General features: G+C 39.7%; 1 protein-coding gene across 1 annotated transcript; it reads left to right on the top strand.

Annotated features, from left to right (window-relative positions):
• Window positions 1-16,877: 16,877 nt before the first annotated feature.
• On the top strand, window positions 16,878-22,049 carry LOC143219632 (uncharacterized). The gene has a single exon (XM_076445534.1). The coding sequence runs from the start codon at window positions 16,878-16,880 to the stop codon at window positions 22,047-22,049; it is 5,172 nt and encodes a 1,723-aa protein (XP_076301649.1).
• Window positions 22,050-22,534: the final 485 nt, after the last annotated feature.

Here is a 22,534-nt window from a genome sequence, read left to right as displayed (position 1 = left end):
AATAATCCTAGCGGCTCCTCAATTTCGCATTGGGTTCGTCCGCGTTCCTTAACTAACAAATTTATATCATATTCCTAGGGTAATAACCCTTCGCCGGCCACTCGTGCTGCTCGCGGCCCTGGCTCGTAACACAGTGCAAATAACTTTGTCTAATCGGATTTTACTAGAATTGATTTTGAACTTTCTCTTCAAAATAGATCAGTCGAATTTCTGTTTTATTTTACAACTTTTCACTTAGCTAATTTTTGGCCGGCTACTTGTATTTGCATTTTAAACACTATTGTCTATCTAGATTTTACTAAAATTGATTTTAAACTTTATGTTCAAAATAGATCAAACTCGAGGTCCTAATTTGTTTTTAAACTTTTGCCTTTCTAATTTTTGGTTACTTATTTGTGATCACAATGTAACCAACTTTGCCTAATTGGATTTTACTAAAATTGGTTTTAATTTTTTTCTTCGAAAATAGCTATTGATCTAGATCAGTCGCATTTCTGCTTTACTTTACATCTAATTTTCGGTAGCCTACTTGTATTTGCTTTTTTAGATAATATTGCCTAACTAGATTTTACTCCCATTGATTTTAAATTTTATTTCCAAAATAGACCAAAGTCGGATTCCTACTCTATATTTAAGCTTTTACCTGTCTACTTTTTGGTTACTTGCTTGTGACAGCATTGTAAATAATATTGTCTAACTGGATTTTAGTGAATTTATTTTAGATTTTATTTTCAAAGTAGAGAGATCCCAGTCGAATTCCTACTTTATTTTAGACTTTTACCTGTCTACTTTTTGGTTACTTTCTTATGATCACAGCGTAGATATCTTTGCCTAATTAGGTTTTACTAAAATTGATTTTGAATTTTATTCAGTCGCAATTCTGCTTTATTTTACAATTTTCTAATAATTTTTTTTTTTATTTGGTAGCGTACTTGTATTTGCTTTTAAATAGCATTGCCTAACTACATTTTATTATAATTAATTTTGAATTTTATTTCCAAAATACATCAAAGCCGAATTCCTACTCTATATTTAAGCTTTTACCTGTCCAATTTTTGGTTACCTACTTGCAGTCGCAATGTAAATAACTTTGTCTAATCAGATTTTACTAAAATTGATTTTAAACTTTCTCTTCAAAATAGATCAGTCGACTTACTGTTTTCTTTTACAACTTCTCACCTAGCTAATTTTCGGTAGCCTACTTGTATTTGCTTTTTTAGATAATATTGCCTAACTAGATTTTACTCCCATTGATTTTAAATTTTATTTTCAAAATAGACCAAAGTCGGATTCCTACTCTATATTTAAGCTTTTACCTGTCTACTTTTTGGTTACTTGCTTGTGACAGCATTGTAAATAATATTGTCTAACTGGATTTTAGTGAATTTATTTTAGATTTTATTTTCAAAGTAGAGAGATCCCAGTCGAATTCCTACTTTATTTTAGACTTTTACCTGTCTACTTTTTGGTTACTTTCTTGTGATCACAGCGTAGATATCTTTGCCTAATTAGGTTTTACTAAAATTGATTTTGAATTTTATTCAGTCGCAATTCTGCTTTATTTTACAATTTTTTAATAATTTTTTTTTTTATTTGGTAGCCTACTTGTATTTGCTTTTAAATAGTATTGCCTAACTACATTTTATTATAATTAATTTTGAATTATATTTCCAAAATAGATCAGGGCCGAATTCCTACTCTATATTTAAGCTTTTACCTGTCCAATTTTTGGTTACCTACTTGCAGTCGCAATGTAAATAACTTTGTCTAATCAGATTTTACTAAAATTGATTTTAAACTTTCTCTTCAAAATAGATCAGTCGACATACTGTTGTATTTTACAACATCTCACCTAGCTAATTTTTGGTAGCCTACTTGTATTTGCATTTTAGGCACTATTGTGTATCTAGATTTTACTAAAAATTGATTCTCAATTTTATTTTCAAAATAAATTACAGTCGAAATCCCAATTTGTATTTAACTTTTGCGTTTCTAATTTTTGGTTACTTACTTGTGATCACAGTGTAAATTACTTTGTCTAATCAGATTTTTCTAAAATCGATTTTTAAATTTCTCTTCAAAATAGATCCGTTGACTTACTGTTTTCTTTTACAACTTCTCACCTAGCTAATTTTCGGTAGCCTACTTGTAGTTGCATTTTAAATCCTATTGTCTAACTAGATTTTACTAAAATTCATTTTAAATTTTATTTTCAAGATAGAGCAAAGTCGAATTCCTACCCTATATTCAAGCTTTTTACCTGTCTAATTTTTGATTACTTATTTGCTATCACAGTTGTTACGGATGACGAACAGGTGTTCAATATCATCTCTGGCAGAAACCGTCCTAGATAAACGAACAGAGCTACCCTAGATAAATCTACATAATTGTTTAGGTTAGTTTAGGGCCCAAACGTACGCACGACCAACTGGTCGTTGACAAAATACGAATGTTCACTTGAAGGGTACTGACAAGTACCATCCGTCATTGCAGGGCTATATAAGCCCTTACATTTCTACTCTCGTGGGCTAGTACTGTCGTAATCACGAATAGTGTCGCGTCGTGCTGCATCTCGGAAGTCAACTACCAGTGAGATCGGACGTTCGTTCCTTTTGAATCAAAGTTTAACCGTACAGATTCCGCGAGTTCGGTCTAAAATCTGTTAGGCAGTGACAAGGTTGCTCCGAGTCCCCCGCATTGCCGGTGCGTCAACACCGTGCGTCTTAGCTTAGCTAATATCACCTTTCAATTTCTTTCCTATTCTAAATTCAGTTCATTCGCGACACAAGTACACTTGTAGAACGAAACTCTATAGTAAGAATATATTTGTTTTCTTTGATAATTAACTCAAATTCATTAAACCCATAATTATCGTCCAATATCCTAACCAAGTGATTGAACGTCCCCACATGATACATTCTTACCGCTCGGATTGTATCAATTAAATTATACTAGTTACGAGGCTTACTAATTATCCTAGCAATTCCCTGATTAACCATCAGGCTCTTTCGCGACATTCCAATTGTCCGAACAGAGATTTATCCAACCTAGCGGCTCCCCAGTTTTGCATTGGGTTCGTCCTCATCCTAACAGCTCCCTGATTTCGCATCAGGTTCGTCTGTGCTATTATACAACCTCCAAGCAGCTCCCCGGTTTTGCATCTGGTTCGTCTGCGTTTGACTCCATTCCTAGAGGCTCCCTGACTTCGCGTCAGGTTCGTCCTCGCTGTCAATAATCCTAGCGGCTCCTCAATTTCGCATTGGGTTCGTCCGCGTTCCTTAACTAACAAATTTATATCATATTCCTAGGGTAATAACCCTTCGCCGGCCACTCGTGCTGCTCGCGGCCCTGGCTCGTAACACAGTGCAAATAACTTTGTCTAATCGGATTTTACTAGAATTGATTTTGAACTTTCTCTTCAAAATAGATCAGCCGAATTTCTGTTTTATTTTACAACTTTTCACTTAGCTAATTTTTGGCCGGCTACTTGTATTTGCATTTTAAACACTATTGTCTATCTAGATTTTACTAAAATTGATTTTAAACTTTATGTTCAAAATAGATCAAACTCGAGGTCCTAATTTGTTTTTAAACTTTTGCCTTTCTAATTTTTGGTTACTTATTTGTGATCACAATGTAACCAACTTTGCCTAATTGGATTTTACTAAAATTGGTTTTAATTTTTTTCTTCGAAAATAGCTATTGATCTAGATCAGTCGCATTTCTGCTTTACTTTACATCTAATTTTTGGTAGCCTACTTGTATTTGCTTTTTTAGATAATATTGCCTAACTAGATTTTACTCCCATTGATTTTAAATTTTATTTTCAAAATAGACCAAAGTCGGATTCCTACTCTATATTTAAGCTTTTACCTGTCTACTTTTTGGTTACTTGCTTGTGACAGCATTGTAAATAATATTGTCTAACTGGATTTTAGTGAATTTATTTTAGATTTTATTTTCAAAGTAGAGAGATCCCAGTCGAATTCCTACTTTATTTTAGACTTTTACCTGTCTACTTTTTGGTTACTTTCTTGTGATCACAGCGTAGATATCTTTGCCTAATTAGGTTTTACTAAAATTGATTTTGAATTTTATTCAGTCGCAATTCTGCTTTATTTTACAATTTTCTAATAATTTTTTTTTTTATTTGGTAGCGTACTTGTATTTGCTTTTAAATAGCATTGCCTAACTACATTTTATTATAATTAATTTTGAATTTTATTTCCAAAATACATCAAAGCCGAATTCCTACTCTATATTTAAGCTTTTACCTGTCCAATTTTTGGTTACCTACTTGCAGTCGCAATGTAAATAACTTTGTCTAATCAGATTTTACTAAAATTGATTTTAAACTTTCTCTTCAAAATAGATCAGTCGACTTACTGTTTTCTTTTACAACTTCTCACCTAGCTAATTTTCGGTAGCCTACTTGTATTTGCTTTTTTAGATAATATTGCCTAACTAGATTTTACTCCCATTGATTTTAAATTTTATTTTCAAAATAGACCAAAGTCGGATTCCTACTCTATATTTAAGCTTTTACCTGTCTACTTTTTGGTTACTTGCTTGTGACAGCATTGTAAATAATATTGTCTAACTGGATTTTAGTGAATTTATTTTAGATTTTATTTTCAAAGTAGAGAGATCCCAGTCGAATTCCTACTTTATTTTAGACTTTTACCTGTCTACTTTTTGGTTCCTTTCTTGTGATCACAGCGTAGATATCTTTGCCTAATTAGGTTTTACTAAAATTGATTTTGAATTTTATTCAGTCGCAATTCTGCTTTATTTTACAATTTTTTAATAATTTTTTTTTTATTTGGTAGCCTACTTGTATTTGCTTTTAAATAGTATTGCCTAACTACATTTTATTATAATTAATTTTGAATTATATTTCCAAAATAGATCAGGGCCGAATTCCTACTCTCTATTTAAGCTTTTACCTGTCCAATTTTTGGTTACCTACTTGCAGTCGCAATGTAAATAACTTTGTCTAATCAGATTTTACTAATATTGATTTTAAACTTTCTCTTCAAAATAGATCAGTCGACATACTGTTGTATTTTACAACATCTCACCTAGCTAATTTTTGGTAGCCTACTTGTATTTGCATTTTAGGCACTATTGTGTATCTAGATTTTACTAAAAATTGATTCTCAATTTTATTTTCAAAATAAATTACAGTCGAAATCCCAATTTGTATTTAACTTTTGCGTTTCTAATTTTTGGTTACTTACTTGTGATCACAGTGTAATGACTTTGTCTAATCAGATTTTTCTAAAATCGATTTTTAAATTTCTCTTCAAAATAGATCCGTTGACTTACTGTTTTCTTTTACAACTTCTCACCTAGCTAATTTTCGGTAGCCTACTTGTAGTTGCATTTTAAATCCTATTGTCTAACTAGATTTTACTAAAATTCATTTTAAATTTTATTTTCAAGATAGAGCAAAGTCGAATTCCTACCCTATATTCAAGCTTTTTACCTGTCTAATTTTTGATTACTTATTTGCTATCACAGTTGTTACGGATGACGAACAGGTGTTCAATATCATCTCTGGCAGAAACCGTCCTAGATAAACGAACAGAGCTACCCTAGATAAATCTACATAATTGTTTAGGTTAGTTTAGGGCCCAAACGTACGCACGACCAACTGGTCGTTGACAAAATACGAATGTTCACTTGAAGGGTACTGACAAGTACCATCCGTCATTGCAGGGCTATATAAGCCCTTACATTTCTACTCTCGTGGGCTAGTACTGTAGTAATCACGAATAGTGTCGCGTCGTGCTGCATCTCGGAAGTCAACTACCAGTGAGATCGGACGTTCGTTCCTTTTGAATCAAAGTTTAACCGTACAGATTCCGCGAGTTCGGTCTAAAATCTGTTAGGCAGTGACAAGGTTGCTCCGAGTCCCCCGCATTGCCGGTGCGTCAACACCGTGCGTCTTAGCTTAGCTAATATCACCTTTCAATTTCTTTCCTATTCTAAATTCAGTTCATTCGCGACACAAGTACACTTGTAGAACGAAACTCTATAGTAAGAATATATTTGTCTTCTTTGATAATTAACTCAAATTCATTAAACCCATAATTATCGTCCAATATCCTAACCAAGTGATTGAACGTCCCCACATGATACATTCTTACCGCTCGGATTGTATCAATTAAATTATACTAGTTACGAGGCTTACTAATTATCCTAGCAATTCCCTGATTAACCATCAGGCTCTTTCGCGACATTCCAATTGTCCGAACAGAGATTTATCCAACCTAGCGGCTCCCCAGTTTTGCATTGGGTTCGTCCTCATCCTAACAGCTCCCTGATTTCGCATCAGGTTCGTCTGTGCTATTATACAACCTCCTAGCAGCTCCCCGGTTTTGCATCGGGTTCGTCTGCGTTTGACTCCATTCCTAGAGGCTCCCTGACTTCGCGCCAGGTTCGTCCTCGCTGTCAATAATCCTAGCGGCTCCTCAATTTCGCATTGGGTTCGTCCGCGTTCCTTAACTAACAAATTTATATCATATTCCTAGGGTAATAACCCTTCGCCGGCCACTCGTGCTGCTCGCGGCCCTGGCTCGTAACACAGTGCAAATAACTTTGTCTAATCGGATTTTACTAGAATTGATTTTGAACTTTCTCTTCAAAATAGATCAGTCGAATTTCTGTTTTATTTTACAACTTTTCACTTAGCTAATTTTTGGCCGGCTACTTGTATTTGCATTTTAAACACTATTGTCTATCTAGATTTTACTAAAATTGATTTTAAACTTTATGTTCAAAATAGATCAAACTCGAGGTCCTAATTTGTTTTTAAACTTTTGCCTTTCTAATTTTTGGTTACTTATTTGTGATCACAATGTAACCAACTTTGCCTAATTGGATTTTACTAAAATTGGTTTTAATTTTTTTCTTCGAAAATAGCTATTGATCTAGATCAGTCGCATTTCTGCTTTACTTTACATCTAATTTTTGGTAGCCTACTTGTATTTGCTTTTTTAGATAATATTGCCTAACTAGATTTTACTCCCATTGATTTTAAATTTTATTTTCAAAATAGACCAAAGTCGGATTCCTACTCTATATTTAAGCTTTTACCTGTCTACTTTTTGGTTACTTGCTTGTGACAGCATTGTAAATAATATTGTCTAACTGGATTTTAGTGAATTTATTTTAGATTTTATTTTCAAAGTAGAGAGATCCCAGTCGAATTCCTACTTTATTTGAGACTTTTACCTGTCTACTTTTTGGTTACTTTCTTGTGATCACAGCGTAGATATCTTTGCCTAATTAGGTTTTACTAAAATTGATTTTGAATTTTATTCAGTCGCAATTCTGCTTTATTTTACAATTTTTTAATAATTTTTTTTTTTATTTGGTAGCCTACTTGTATTTGCTTTTAAATAGTATTGCCTAACTACATTTTATTATAATTAATTTTGAATTATATTTCCAAAATAGATCAGGGCCGAATTCCTTCTCTATATTTAAGCTTTTACCTGTCCAATTTTTGGTTACCTACTTGCAGTCGCAATGTAAATAACTTTGTCTAATCAGATTTTACTAAAATTGATTTTAAACTTTCTCTTCAAAATAGATCAGTCGACATACTGTTGTATTTTACAACATCTCACCTAGCTAATTTTTGGTAGCCTACTTGTATTTGCATTTTAGGCACTATTGTGTATCTAGATTTTACTAAAAATTGATTCTCAATTTTATTTTCAAAATAAATTACAGTCGAAATCCCAATTTGTATTTAACTTTTGCGTTTCTAATTTTTGGTTACTTACTTGTGATCACAGTGTAAATTACTTTGTCTAATCAGATTTTTCTAAAATCGATTTTTAAATTTCTCTTCAAAATAGATCCGTTGACTTACTGTTTTCTTTTACAACTTCTCACCTAGCTAATTTTCGGTAGCCTACTTGTAGTTGCATTTTAAATCCTATTGTCTAACTAGATTTTACTAAAATTCATTTTAAATTTTATTTTCAAGATAGAGCAAAGTCGAATTCCTACCCTATATTCAAGCTTTTTACCTGTCTAATTTTTGATTACTTATTTGCTATCACAGTTGTTACGGATGACGAACAGGTGTTCAATATCATCTCTGGCAGAAACCGTCCTAGATAAACGAACAGAGCTACCCTAGATAAATCTACATAATTGTTTAGGTTAGTTTAGGGCCCAAACGTACGCACGACCAACTGGTCGTTGACAAAATACGAATGTTCACTTGAAGGGTACTGACAAGTACCATCCGTCATTGCAGGGCTATATAAGCCCTTACATTTCTACTCTCGTGGGCTAGTACTGTCGTAATCACGAATAGTGTCGCGTCGTGCTGCATCTCGGAAGTCAACTACCAGTGAGATCGGACGTTCGTTCCTTTTGAATCAAAGTTTAACCGTACAGATTCCGCGAGTTCGGTCTAAAATCTGTTAGGCAGTGACAAGGTTGCTCCGAGTCCCCCGCATTGCCGGTGCGTCAACACCGTGCGTCTTAGCTTAGCTAATATCACCTTTCAATTTCTTTCCTATTCTAAATTCAGTTCATTCGCGACACAAGTACACTTGTAGAACGAAACTCTATAGTAAGAATATATTTGTCTTCTTTGATAATTAACTCAAATTCATTAAACCCATAATTATCGTCCAATATCCTAACCAAGTGATTGAACGTCCCCACATGATACATTCTTACCGCTCGGATTGTATCAATTAAATTATACTAGTTACGAGGCTTACTAATTATCCTAGCAATTCCCTGATTAACCATCAGGCTCTTTCGCGACATTCCAATTGTCCGAACAGAGATTTATCCAACCTAGCGGCTCCCCAGTTTTGCATTGGGTTCGTCCTCATCCTAACAGCTCCCTGATTTCGCATCAGGTTCGTCTGTGCTATTATACAACCTCCTAGCAGCTCCCCGGTTTTGCATCGGGTTCGTCTGCGTTTGACTCCATTCCTAGAGGCTCCCTGACTTCGCGTCAGGTTCGTCCTCGCTGTCAATAATCCTAGCGGCTCCTCAATTTCGCATTGGGTTCGTCCGCGTTCCTTAACTAACAAATTTATATCATATTCCTAGGGTAATAACCCTTCGCCGGCCACTCGTGCTGCTCGCGGCCCTGGCTCGTAACACAGTGCAAATAACTTTGTCTAATCGGATTTTACTAGAATTGATTTTGAACTTTCTCTTCAAAATAGATCAGTCGAATTTCTGTTTTATTTTACAACTTTTCACTTAGCTAATTTTTGGCCGGCTACTTGTATTTGCATTTTAAACACTATTGTCTATCTAGATTTTACTAAAATTGATTTTAAACTTTATGTTCAAAATAGATCAAACTCGAGGTCCTAATTTGTTTTTAAACTTTTGCCTTTCTAATTTTTGGTTACTTATTTGTGATCACAATGTAACCAACTTTGCCTAATTGGATTTTACTAAAATTGGTTTTAATTTTTTTCTTCGAAAATAGCTATTGATCTAGATCAGTCGCATTTCTGCTTTACTTTACATCTAATTTTTGGTAGCCTACTTGTATTTGCTTTTTTAGATAATATTGCCTAACTAGATTTTACTCCCATTGATTTTAAATTTTATTTTCAAAATAGACCAAAGTCGGATTCCTACTCTATATTTAAGCTTTTACCTGTCTACTTTTTGGTTACTTGCTTGTGACAGCATTGTAAATAATATTGTCTAACTGGATTTTAGTGAATTTATTTTAGATTTTATTTTCAAAGTAGAGAGATCCCAGTCGAATTCCTACTTTATTTGAGACTTTTACCTGTCTACTTTTTGGTTACTTTCTTGTGATCACAGCGTAGATATCTTTGCCTAATTAGGTTTTACTAAAATTGATTTTGAATTTTATTCAGTCGCAATTCTGCTTTATTTTACAATTTTTTAATAATTTTTTTTTTACTTGGTAGCCTACTTGTATTTGCTTTTAAATAGTATTGCCTAACTACATTTTATTATAATTAATTTTGAATTATATTTCCAAAATAGATCAGGGCCGAATTCCTACTCTATATTTAAGCTTTTACCTGTCCAATTTTTGGTTACCTACTTGCAGTCGCAATGTAAATAACTTTGTCTAATCAGATTTTACTAAAATTGATTTTAAACTTTCTCTTCAAAATAGATCAGTCGACATACTGTTGTATTTTACAACATCTCACCTAGCTAATTTTTGGTAGCCTACTTGTATTTGCATTTTAGGCACTATTGTGTATCTAGATTTTACTAAAAATTGATTCTCAATTTTATTTTCAAAATAAATTACAGTCGAAATCCCAATTTGTTTTTAACTTTTGCGTTTCTAATTTTTGGTTACTTACTTGTGATCACAGTGTAAATTACTTTGTCTAATCAGATTTTTCTAAAATCGATTTTTAAATTTCTCTTCAAAATAGATCCGTTGACTTACTGTTTTCTTTTACAACTTCTCACCTAGCTAATTTTCGGTAGCCTACTTGTAGTTGCATTTTAAATCCTATTGTCTAACTAGATTTTACTAAAATTCATTTTAAATTTTATTTTCAAGATAGAGCAAAGTCGAATTCCTACCCTATATTCAAGCTTTTTACCTGTCTAATTTTTGATTACTTATTTGCTATCACAGTTGTTACGGATGACGAACAGGTGTTCAATATCATCTCTGGCAGAAACCGTCCTAGATAAACGAACAGAGCTACCCTAGATAAATCTACATAATTGTTTAGGTTAGTTTAGGGCCCAAACGTACGCACGACCAACTGGTCGTTGACAAAATACGAATGTTCACTTGAAGGGTACTGACAAGTACCATCCGTCATTGCAGGGCTATATAAGCCCTTACATTTCTACTCTCGTGGGCTAGTACTGTCGTAATCACGAATAGTGTCGCGTCGTGCTGCATCTCGGAAGTCAACTACCAGTGAGATCGGACGTTCGTTCCTTTTGAATCAAAGTTTAACCGTACAGATTCCGCGAGTTCGGTCTAAAATCTGTTAGGCAGTGACAAGGTTGCTCCGAGTCCCCCGCATTGCCGGTGCGTCAACACCGTGCGTCTTAGCTTAGCTAATATCACCTTTCAATTTCTTTCCTATTCTAAATTCAGTTCATTCGCGACACAAGTACACTTGTAGAACGAAACTCTATAGTAAGAATATATTTGTCTTCTTTGATAATTAACTCAAATTCATTAAACCCATAATTATCGTCCAATATCCTAACCAAGTGATTGAACGTCCCCACATGATACATTCTTACCGCTCGGATTGTATCAATTAAATTATACTAGTTACGAGGCTTACTAATTATCCTAGCAATTCCCTGATTAACCATCAGGCTCTTTCGCGACATTCCAATTGTCCGAACAGAGATTTATCCAACCTAGCGGCTCCCCAGTTTTGCATTGGGTTCGTCCTCATCCTAACAGCTCCCTGATTTCGCATCAGGTTCGTCTGTGCTATTATACAACCTCCTAGCAGCTCCCCGGTTTTGCATCGGGTTCGTCTGCGTTTGACTCCATTCCTAGAGGCTCCCTGACTTCGCGTCAGGTTCGTCCTCGCTGTCAATAATCCTAGCGGCTCCTCAATTTCGCATTGGGTTCGTCCGCGTTCCTTAACTAACAAATTTATATCATATTCCTAGGGTAATAACCCTTCGCCGGCCACTCGTGCTGCTCGCGGCCCTGGCTCGTAACACAGTGCAAATAACTTTGTCTAATCGGATTTTACTAGAATTGATTTTGAACTTTCTCTTCAAAATAGATCAGTCGAATTTCTGTTTTATTTTACAACTTTTCACTTAGCTAATTTTTGGCCGGCTACTTGTATTTGCATTTTAAACACTATTGTCTATCTAGATTTTACTAAAATTGATTTTAAACTTTATGTTCAAAATAGATCAAACTCGAGGTCCTAATTTGTTTTTAAACTTTTGCCTTTCTAATTTTTGGTTACTTATTTGTGATCACAATGTAACCAACTTTGCCTAATTGGATTTTACTAAAATTGGTTTTAATTTTTTTCTTCGAAAATAGCTATTGATCTAGATCAGTCGCATTTCTGCTTTACTTTACATCTAATTTTTGGTAGCCTACTTGTATTTGCTTTTTTAGATAATATTGCCTAACTAGATTTTACTACCATTGATTTTAAATTTTATTTTCAAAATAGACCAAAGTCGGATTCCTACTCTATATTTAAGCTTTTACCTGTCTACTTTTTGGTTACTTGCTTGTGACAGCATTGTAAATAATATTGTCTAACTGGATTTTAGTGAATTTATTTTAGATTTTATTTTCAAAGTAGAGAGATCCCAGTCGAATTCCTACTTTATTTGAGACTTTTACCTGTCTACTTTTTGGTTACTTTCTTGTGATCACAGCGTAGATATCTTTGCCTAATTAGGTTTTACTAAAATTGATTTTGAATTTTATTCAGTCGCAATTCTGCTTTATTTTACAATTTTTTAATAATTTTTTTTTTTATTTGGTAGCCTACTTGTATTTGCTTTTAAATAGTATTGCCTAACTACATTTTATTATAATTAATTTTGAATTATATTTCCAAAATAGATCAGGGCCGAATTCCTACTCTATATTTAAGCTTTTACCTGTCCAATTTTTGGTTACCTACTTGCAGTCGCAATGTAAATAACTTTGTCTAATCAGATTTTACTAAAATTGATTTTAAACTTTCTCTTCGAAATAGATCAGTCGACTTACTGTTGTATTTTACAACATCTCACCTAGCTAATTTTTGGTAGCCTACTTGTATTTGCATTTTAGGCACTATTGTGTATCTAGATTTTACTAAAAATTGATTCTCAATTTTATTTTCAAAATAAATTACAGTCGAAATCCCAATTTGTTTTTAACTTTTGCGTTTCTAATTTTTGGTTACTTACTTGTGATCACAGTGTAAATTACTTTGTCTAATCAGATTTTTCTATAATCGATTTTTAAATTTCTCTTCAAAATAGATCCGTTGACTTACTGTTTTCTTTTACAACTTCTCACCTAGCTAATTTTCGGTAGCCTACTTGTAGTTGCATTTTAAATCCTATTGTCTAACTAGATTTTACTAAAATTCATTTTAAATTTTATTTTCAAGATAGAGCAAAGTCGAATTCCTACCCTATATTCAAGCTTTTTACCTGTCTAATTTTTGATTACTTATTTGCTATCACAGTTGTTACGGATGACGAACAGGTGTTCAATATCATCTCTGGCAGAAACCGTCCTAGATAAACGAACAGAGCTACCCTAGATAAATCTACATAATTGTTTAGGTTAGTTTAGGGCCCAAACGTACGCACGACCAACTGGTCGTTGACAAAATACGAATGTTCACTTGAAGGGTACTGACAAGTACCATCCGTCATTGCAGGGCTATATAAGCCCTTACATTTCTACTCTCGTGGGCTAGTACTGTCGTAATCACGAATAGTGTCGCGTCGTGCTGCATCTCGGAAGTCAACTACCAGTGAGATCGGACGTTCGTTCCTTTTGAATCAAAGTTTAACCGTACAGATTCCGCGAGTTCGGTCTAAAATCTGTTAGGCAGTGACAAGGTTGCTCCGAGTCCCCCGCATTGCCGGTGCGTCAACACCGTGCGTCTTAGCTTAGCTAATATCACCTTTCAATTTCTTTCCTATTCTAAATTCAGTTCATTCGCGACACAAGTACACTTGTAGAACGAAACTCTATAGTAAGAATATATTTGTCTTCTTTGATAATTAACTCAAATTCATTAAACCCATAATTATCGTCCAATATCCTAACCAAGTGATTGAACGTCCCCACATGATACATTCTTACCGCTCGGATTGTATCAATTAAATTATACTAGTTACGAGGCTTACTAATTATCCTAGCAATTCCCTGATTAACCATCAGGCTCTTTCGCGACATTCCAATTGTCCGAACAGAGATTTATCCAACCTAGCGGCTCCCCAGTTTTGCATTGGGTTCGTCCTCATCCTAACAGCTCCCTGATTTCGCATCAGGTTTGTCTGTGCTATTATACAACCTCCTAGCAGCTCCCCGGTTTTGCATCGGGTTCGTCTGCGTTTGACTCCATTCCTAGAGGCTCCCTGACTTCGCGTCAGGTTCGTCCTCGCTGTCAATAATCCTAGCGGCTCCTCAATTTCGCATTGGGTTCGTCCGCGTTCCTTAACTAACAAATTTATATCATATTCCTAGGGTAATAACCCTTCGCCGGCCACTCGTGCTGCTCGCGGCCCTGGCTCGTAACACAGTGCAAATAACTTTGTCTAATCGGATTTTACTAGAATTGATTTTGAACTTTCTCTTCAAAATAGATCAGTCGAATTTCTGTTTTATTTTACAACTTTTCACTTAGCTAATTTTTGGTCGGCTACTTGTATTTGCATTTTAAACACTATTGTCTATCTAGATTTTACTAAAAATTGATTCTCAATTTTATTTTCAAAATAAATTACAGTCGAAATCCCAATTTGTTTTTAACTTTTGCGTTTCTAATTTTTGGTTACTTACTTGTGATCACAGTGTAAATTACTTTGTCTAATCAGATTTTTCTAAAATCGATTTTTAAATTTCTCTTCAAAATAGATCCGTTGACTTACTGTTTTCTTTTACAACTTCTCACCTAGCTAATTTTCGGTAGCCTACTTGTAGTTGCATTTTCAATCCTATTGTCTAACTAGATTTTACTAAAATTCATTTTAAATTTTATTTTCAAGATAGAGCAAAGTCGAATTCCTACCCTATATTCAAGCTTTTTACCTGTCTAATTTTTGATTACTTATTTGCTATCACAGTTGTTACGGATGACGAACAGGTGTTCAATATCATCTCTGACAGAAACCGTCCTAGATAAACGAACAGAGCTACCCTAGATAAATCTACATAATTGTTTAGGTTAGTTTAGGGCCCAAACGTACGCACGACCAACTGGTCGTTGTCAAAATACGAATGTTCACTTGAAGGGTACTGACAAGTACCATCCGTCATTGCAGGGCTATATAAGCCCTTACATTTCTACTCTCGTGGGCTAGTACTGTCGTAATCACGAATAGTGTCGCGTCGTGCTGCATCTCGGAAGTCAACTACCAGTGAGATCGGACGTTCGTTCCTTTTGAATCAAAGTTTAACCGTACAGATTCCGCGAGTTCGGTCTAAAATCTGTTAGGCAGTGACAAGGTTGCTCCGAGTCCCCCGCATTGCCGGTGCGTCAACACCGTGCGTCTTAGCTTAGGTAATATCACCTTTCAATTTCTTTCCTATTCTAAATTCAGTTCATTCGCGACACAAGTACACTTGTAGAACGAAACTCTATAGTAAGAATATATTTGTCTTCTTTGATAATTAACTCAAATTCATTAAACCCATAATTATCGTCCAATATCCTAACCAAGTGATTGAACGTCCCCACATGATACATTCTTACCGCTCGGATTGTATCAATTAAATTATACTAGTTACGAGGCTTACTAATTATCCTAGCAATTCCCTGATTAACCATCAGGCTCTTTCGCGACATTCCAATTGTCCGAACAGAGATTTATCCAACCTAGCGGCTCCACAGTTTTGCATTGGGTTCGTCCTCATCCTAACATCTCCCTGATTTCGCATCAGGTTCGTCTGTGCTATTATACTACCTCCTAGCAGCTCCCCGGTTTTGCATCGGGTTCGTCTGCGTTTGACTCCATTCCTAGAGGCTCCCTGACTTCGCGTCAGGTTCGTCCTCGCTGTCAATAATCCTAGCGGCTCCTCAATTTCGCATTGGGTTCGTCCGCGTTCCTTAACTAACAAATTTATATCATATTCCTAGGGTAATAACCCTTCGCCGGCCACTCGTGCTGCTCGCGGCCCTGGCTCGTAACACAGTGCAAATAACTTTGTCTAATCGGATTTTACTAGAATTGATTTTGAACTTTCTCTTCAAAATAGATCAGTCGAATTTCTGTTTTATTTTACAACTTTTCACTTAGCTAATTTTTGGTCGGCTACTTGTATTTGCATTTTAAACACTATTGTCTATCTAGATTTTACTAAAAATTGATTCTCAATTTTATTTTTAAAATAAATTACAGTCGAAATCCCAATTTGTTTTTAACTTTTGCGTTTCTAATTTTTGGTTACTTACTTGTGATCACAGTGTAAATTACTTTGTCTAATCAGATTTTTCTAAAATCGATTTTTAAATTTCTCTTCATGTTTGGGATTGGCTGAGTGCGTCAGTCGCGTCGGCTCATTCATCTTTTCTCGATCACGCTATTGGCTGCCTTTCGAGTGACAGCGAGATCTAGGATCGATCAGCGTCTCGCGGAGTCATAGGCCAGCGCCGTCGATATCGATTACGTTCGATTATCGACCCGCGCTAGAGTGATTGGCGGATCGTCCGATCGATCCTCCAATCACGCGCTCGGCGGTTTTCGGCTAACGGTCAGCTGATCGACCGAAAATCACTTCGTTTTCGGTGTTTCTAACGATAACACGTAGTCACGAACATCGCTCTCACTCACACTCGAAAGACATCGCGTCTGCTTGACCGGTTTTTCTAGTGTATTTCTATTCGCGCTCTTTATCGCTTCGTAAAGAACCGTACGCTAAAAAACGGCTACCGCTAATTTACAACAAAACTCTTTATTGTAAAGGTGCATCCACGTACTTCGGGGTGTATTTACATTTCATTTCGCACAAGTTCGTTTGGGAGTCGACGATCCCCGTTCGGGAAAATTAAAGTGACGTTTTCTGTGAAGTGGTTCGTTCTCCCTTTTCTTGTCCGAAACATTTGGTCCTTCGAGCCGGATTCAGCGCTGCAGCTCCTCTGACAGTTATTATCCGTTTAATATTCAAATCTTCTCGTGCTTCAACCTCGTGCTACACAATGGCTGACCTCATCGAACATCAACATACCCTAGCTAGACGGATATCTCGCGTGGTGTCCAATATCAAGAAGAAGGGAAAGGCCAATATCTACCTGGAACTACTTCAGACTGGCCAAAAAATGCTCGATCAACTGTGGGATGACTATCGCCAGGGTGATACAGAGTTGAGATCTGCCGCTAAAATAGACAAGGAACTATTTGAAAGTCGCTATTTCGTTGAGGACGAATACGAGGAGACTCAAGAAGACTATACTGACCAGTACTCACTGCTACAATCATTGATTTCCCAATTCAAGGAATCTGCAACCGAAAAGGGATCAGAAAATTCAAAGCCAACGGTCGTCGAGACCGTTGCACCGAGGTCACGCGCCGTGTTGCCAAAAATGGGTCTTCCCATCTTTGGAGGTCAATACAAGGACTGGCCATCTTTTCGGGATTTATTTACTTCCCTCATCATCAACGATGTGACTCTTTCTCCTGTCGAACGCCTTCATTATTTGAAAGCCTGTATGAAGGGCAGCGCCGCGTCTCTTCTGAAAAACATCAAGACGACCGCTGATAACTTTAAAGTTGCTTGGGAAAAGTTAATAAGTCGATTCGAGAATCGCCGACTTCTGGTACAGGCTCAAATCAGACTACTTGCTTCACTATCTCCGGTCAAAAGGGAATCATCTATCGAATTGCAGCAGCTCTTTGATCAAACGTTCGACGCCATAGATGCCCTCGATAATCTGGATCGACCTGTCACGAACGCCGTCGACTGGGTAGTCGAATTGACCGTCGAAAGGTTGGATACTCAGTCTCATCGTGAGTGGGAAGATTTAGTGAGGCAATCTAAGGAGCTCCCGACTCTAGAGGATCTCCGAACGTTTATCGAAGGGCGCATACAAACCTGTGAGGCGTTAGAGGCTAAACGAAAGCAGCCTGATGAAGCCTCCCTCAACAAGAAATCCTCTTCCAAGGCCTTCAAGGTGCATCAGATATCGAAGGCGAACACTTCATTGCGGAACTGCAGCATCTGTCAAGGGGCGCACTTCGTCCTATTCTGCCCTCAATATAAGGAGAAGGATGCCGTCGAGCGGAAGGAAACGGCAAGTTCTCTGAAGCTTTGTCTAAACTGCCTGGGAAGGCATTCTATTAGTGACTGCAAGTCTGCCAAAAGATGTCAGAAGTGTGATGGGAAGCATCACACGACCATCGACGATGCCGAGTCAACGGGAGCTGTAGTACAGCACATCTCTACTCACGTGAGTCGACCTTCCTCTGTACTTCTCAGTACCGCTCGCGTGACAGTTTCAGGCTCCGGCGGACACGGCTTCCAAGCTCGCTCACTAATAGACCCCGGCAGCGAGGTTTCGCTCATTTCTGAGGCCCTGGCTCAGCGGCTCGGCGTCAAGAGGAGTCAAGCTCGGGTTCCTCTGCTCGGAGTCGGAGGGGCCAAGGCGAAGTTCACGAGAGGAAAATCTACACTGGTCCTCTCCTCTCACTGCGACGGTGACGTCAAATTCCAGATTCCGGTCTACATTATATCTGAGCTCTCTCGCTACAGGCCTCGAAATCTACCTGCTGTCGTCGAGTGGCCGCACGTACAAGGGTTGACCCTTGCTGATCCTGCCTACCATCTTGCTGATCCAGTCGATGTTCTGCTTGGAGCTGATTCTTATAACCTCATACTTCGTGAGGGTGTCAAACGAGGGCCGCCTCATACTCCAGTGGCTCAGGAGACCGCACTTGGCTGGATACTGACGGGAGGAGTCGACTCGGAAGGCGGCGGCGAGGCAGCAGGTAGACTAGAGGTACCAGTACATCACTGTAATGTAGACCGCGAATTAATGGAAATGTTGAGCAGATTCTGGGAACAGGAGGAGATCGACACTTCGATCCCACACACAGCAGACGACCAACGGGCGGAGGAACACTTCGTTACCACTCACCTTCGTCAACCTGATGGCAGATTCTCGGTGCGACTACCATTCAGCAGCGCACCTGAGCTAGGAGACTCCCGTCGCATAGCATTGCGAACTCTGGAGTCTCTAAACGGCAGGTTTCGGCGATCTGCCGAATTCCAGGCAGCCTACACCGAATTCCTGAAGGCCTACGAAACGCTGGGGCATATGGCAGCGGCGCAACATCCGATTCCGAGCAACGGGTACTACCTCCCTCATCACGGAGTGTTGCGAGAGGCCAGCGCAACGACTAAGTTGCGAGTTGTCTTCAACGGATCCATGCCCTCTTCCAATGGGAAATCCATTAATGACTTCCTTCTCCGAGGTCCTAACCTGCTCCCAAATCTCGCCGACGTCCTGCTAAGGTGGCGTCGGCACGCTTTTGTGTTTTCAGCCGACATCGAGAAGATGTATCGGCAGATACTTGTCCACCCTGAAGATCGGCAATGGCAGCGGATCTTGTGGCAGCCTGAAAAAAGGGGAGGAGTCATTGATTACGAGCTGAGCACCGTCACTTACGGGCTCGCGTGTGCACCCTACCTTGCAATTCGGTGTTTACACCAGCTGGCCAAGGTGGAGGAGCAGCGGTATCCTCGTGGCTCTCGCATAGTACTACGAGACATCTATATGGACGATGTTCTCGCCGGAGCTGACTCCCTTTCTGAGGCAAGGCGACAACAAACGGAACTTCGAGAGCTTCTCATGGCGGGCGGATTCCCACTTCGCAAGTGGGCCTCCAACTCAAGGGGTCTGTTAGACGGACTCTCCAGCGACGAGCGGAAGGGAATCGTTGAATGGGATTCTCCAACCCATCACAGCGTCCTCGGCATAAAATGGCTACCTTCCGCTGACTGTTTTCAGGTTACTGCTGTGACTTCTCTAAAAAACGCAGGGTTCACTAAACGCTCTGTGCTCAGCGGAACAGCCCAGCTGTTCGACCCTCTCGGATGGCTGGCTCCAGTCACCATCGTCGCCAAGGTCCTAATGCAGTCGTTGTGGCTCCTAAAGGTCGCATGGGATACACCGTTGCCAGAAAAGGAGGAGGTGATGTGGCAGCAGTTCCAGCATCAACTCCCTGCACTGCAGACTATTCGAGTCCCGCGATGGCTCGGAACCAATTCTGCCACGCAGCCTCTCGAAATCCATGGGTTCGCTGATGCATCCGAGCGAGCCTACGCAGCCGTGGTGTATTCCCGGACCATTAACGCTCAAGGAGTCGTGACAGTCTCCATGATTGTCGCCAAATCCAAGGTGGCTCCCTTGAAGCGGGTGTCTCTGCCCAGATTGGAGCTCTGTGCAGCTTTCCTGCTAGCCAGGCTCGTCGAGCACGTCACTAAGGCGCTCGATTGGCAAGAGGTCGATCTACACCTCTGGTCGGACTCATCCGTGGCACTCAGCTGGATCCGGGGACATCCTTCTCGCTGGCCGACTTACGTGGCGAATAGGGTGGCTGAAATCCAGAGGATGCTGCCGCTAGCCCAGTGGCACCACGTGAGGAGCGCTGAAAATCCAGCTGATTGCGCTTCTCGAGGCCTGTCTCCCGCTGAGCTTCCCAGGTTCCAACTGTGGTGGCGCGGACCCGAGTGGCTCTCCTCACCAGATCCTCTCCCCGCTGTACCTGCCGAGGAGACAACCCACGAGGACGAGGAACTGAAGGCACATCACGTGACCACCCAGCGGGAGAAAACATCCGGCACGTTAATCGAGCGCTTCTCGAATCTAACGCGCCTGTTTCGAGTCCTGGCCTGGTGTCGTCGCTGGGCCCCTAGAAATCGAAAACCAGAATCAGTTATCACTGCTACCGAAATGCAGGAAGTCAAATTGATTCTCCTGCGCTTGGAGCAGTCCGCTTCATTCTCCGAAGACATCGCCACTCTCCGCAGGAATCAACCCGTGGCAGCTAAAAGCAGATTGGCCAAACTCTGCCCATTCCTGGATGAGGACGGAGTCTTAAGAGTCGGAGGCCGCCTACAAGCTGCCAACCTTGCGTACGACCGGACGCATCCAGCTATTCTCCCTGACGAATCCCCTCTGGCTAAGTTGTGGGTCGACGCTGCTCACAAACGATGCCTGCACGGGGGGACACAGCTTACCCTGGCGACGCTACGCCAGGAGTGCTGGATTCTCAGAGGTCGCCCAATGGTAAAACACTGTATCCACCAATGCACCGTTTGTATTCGCTGGAAAGGGCAAACTGCCCAGCCAAAAATGGGAAACCTCCCACCAGCAAGAATAACACCGTGTCGTCCCTTTTTCAGATCTGGTGTCGATTATGCAGGACCAATACACCTTCGGTCTGGTCGGGGTCGTGGTCAGCTCACAGTTAAAGGATACATCGCCGTGTTCATCTGCCTTGTCACCAAGGCCGTGCACCTGGAGGCTGTGTCTGATGGATCGACCGAAACCTTCCTCGCTGCACTACGACGCTTTATCTCACGGCGAGGTCGCTGCCTAGAGCTGTACAGCGACTGCGGACGCAATTTCGTCGGCGCCAATCACGAGCTGCGCTCACTACTCCGAGAATCGACACAACAGGGAGGCGGTCCCTTCGCCGCAGCCTCCAGGGAAGGCATTTCCTGGAAATTCAACCCACCGTCTGCTCCACACTTTGGAGGAATCTGGGAAGCGGCGGTGAAATCCGTTAAGCATCACCTCCGTCGGATCATCGGCGAGCAGCGATTGACCTTTGAGGAGCTGACCACGCTCCTGACTGGCATCGAGGCCTGTTTAAACTCTAGACCTTTACAGCCGTTGTCCGACGACCCTGAGGATCCAGCAGCGCTGACTCCGGGACATTTCCTGATCGGGGAACCGCTCATCGCTCTTCCAGAGCCCAGCCTCGAGGAGCTTCCCGTCTCACGGTTATCTCGATGGCAGTTGATCCAGCAACTTCAGCAGCACTTCTGGAAACGCTGGTCTCGGGAGTATTTGAACACCTTGCAGACCAGAGGCAAGTGGCGTAAAACCAAAATTTCGATAAAGTCAGGATTTCTCTGCCTAGTTAAAAGTGAAATTCTACCTCCTACGCAATGGCCTCTCGCTCGGGTTGTTCACATACACCCTGGACCAGACGGCTCAGTTCGAGTTGCTACTGTCCGTACCTCAACTTCGCAATTTCTTCGTCCAGTACACAAGCTGATTCCTTTGTTAGCCCCTGACGACGAAGAGACGAGTACGGGGAGGGAACACGAGGCTGGACTCTCGAGCGACTCTCCCGATCAGTAGCTATTTTCACAAGCACAGAAAGCACGTGTTCGTCATACTTCACTTAATCCAGATTTCATTTTCGATTCACTTACCTCTGTACCACTTTCATCTTCACTGTAAATTCTCATTTCATCCTCCATTAGTACACTTCACTTTTACTACGCTTCGTTTTTTTTTTTGGATACTACACTGGATGCCCTACGTTGCTGGCCCATTCAGCTCACCCAGCATCGCCTGACGTCATCGTCCTCCTGATTGGCCACAGTCTCTAGCCTCTCTAGTATTCAGTTTCGTCATTGGCGGACGAGGCGGGCGGAATGTTTGGGATTGGCTGAGTGCGTCAGTCGCGTCGGCTCATTCATCTTTTCTCGATCACGCTATTGGCTGCCTTTCGAGTGACAGCGAGATCTAGGATCGATCAGCGTCTCGCGGAGTCATAGGCCAGCGCCGTCGATATCGATTACGTTCGATTATCGACCCGCGCTAGAGTGATTGGCGAATCG

Source organism: Lasioglossum baleicum, unplaced genomic scaffold, assembly GCF_051020765.1.
Source record: "Lasioglossum baleicum unplaced genomic scaffold, iyLasBale1 scaffold0057, whole genome shotgun sequence".
Taxonomy (NCBI): Eukaryota; Metazoa; Arthropoda; class Insecta; order Hymenoptera; family Halictidae; genus Lasioglossum; species Lasioglossum baleicum.
The sequence above is the reverse complement of the archived record's forward strand: the minus strand, read 5'-3'. Positions and strand labels throughout refer to the sequence as shown.

What these genes read in the sequence shown, in the direction of transcription:
- LOC143219632 (XM_076445534.1), top strand. Translation starts at nt 16,878, where the DNA reads ATGGCTGACCTCATCGAACATCAACATACCCTAGCTAGACGGATATCT.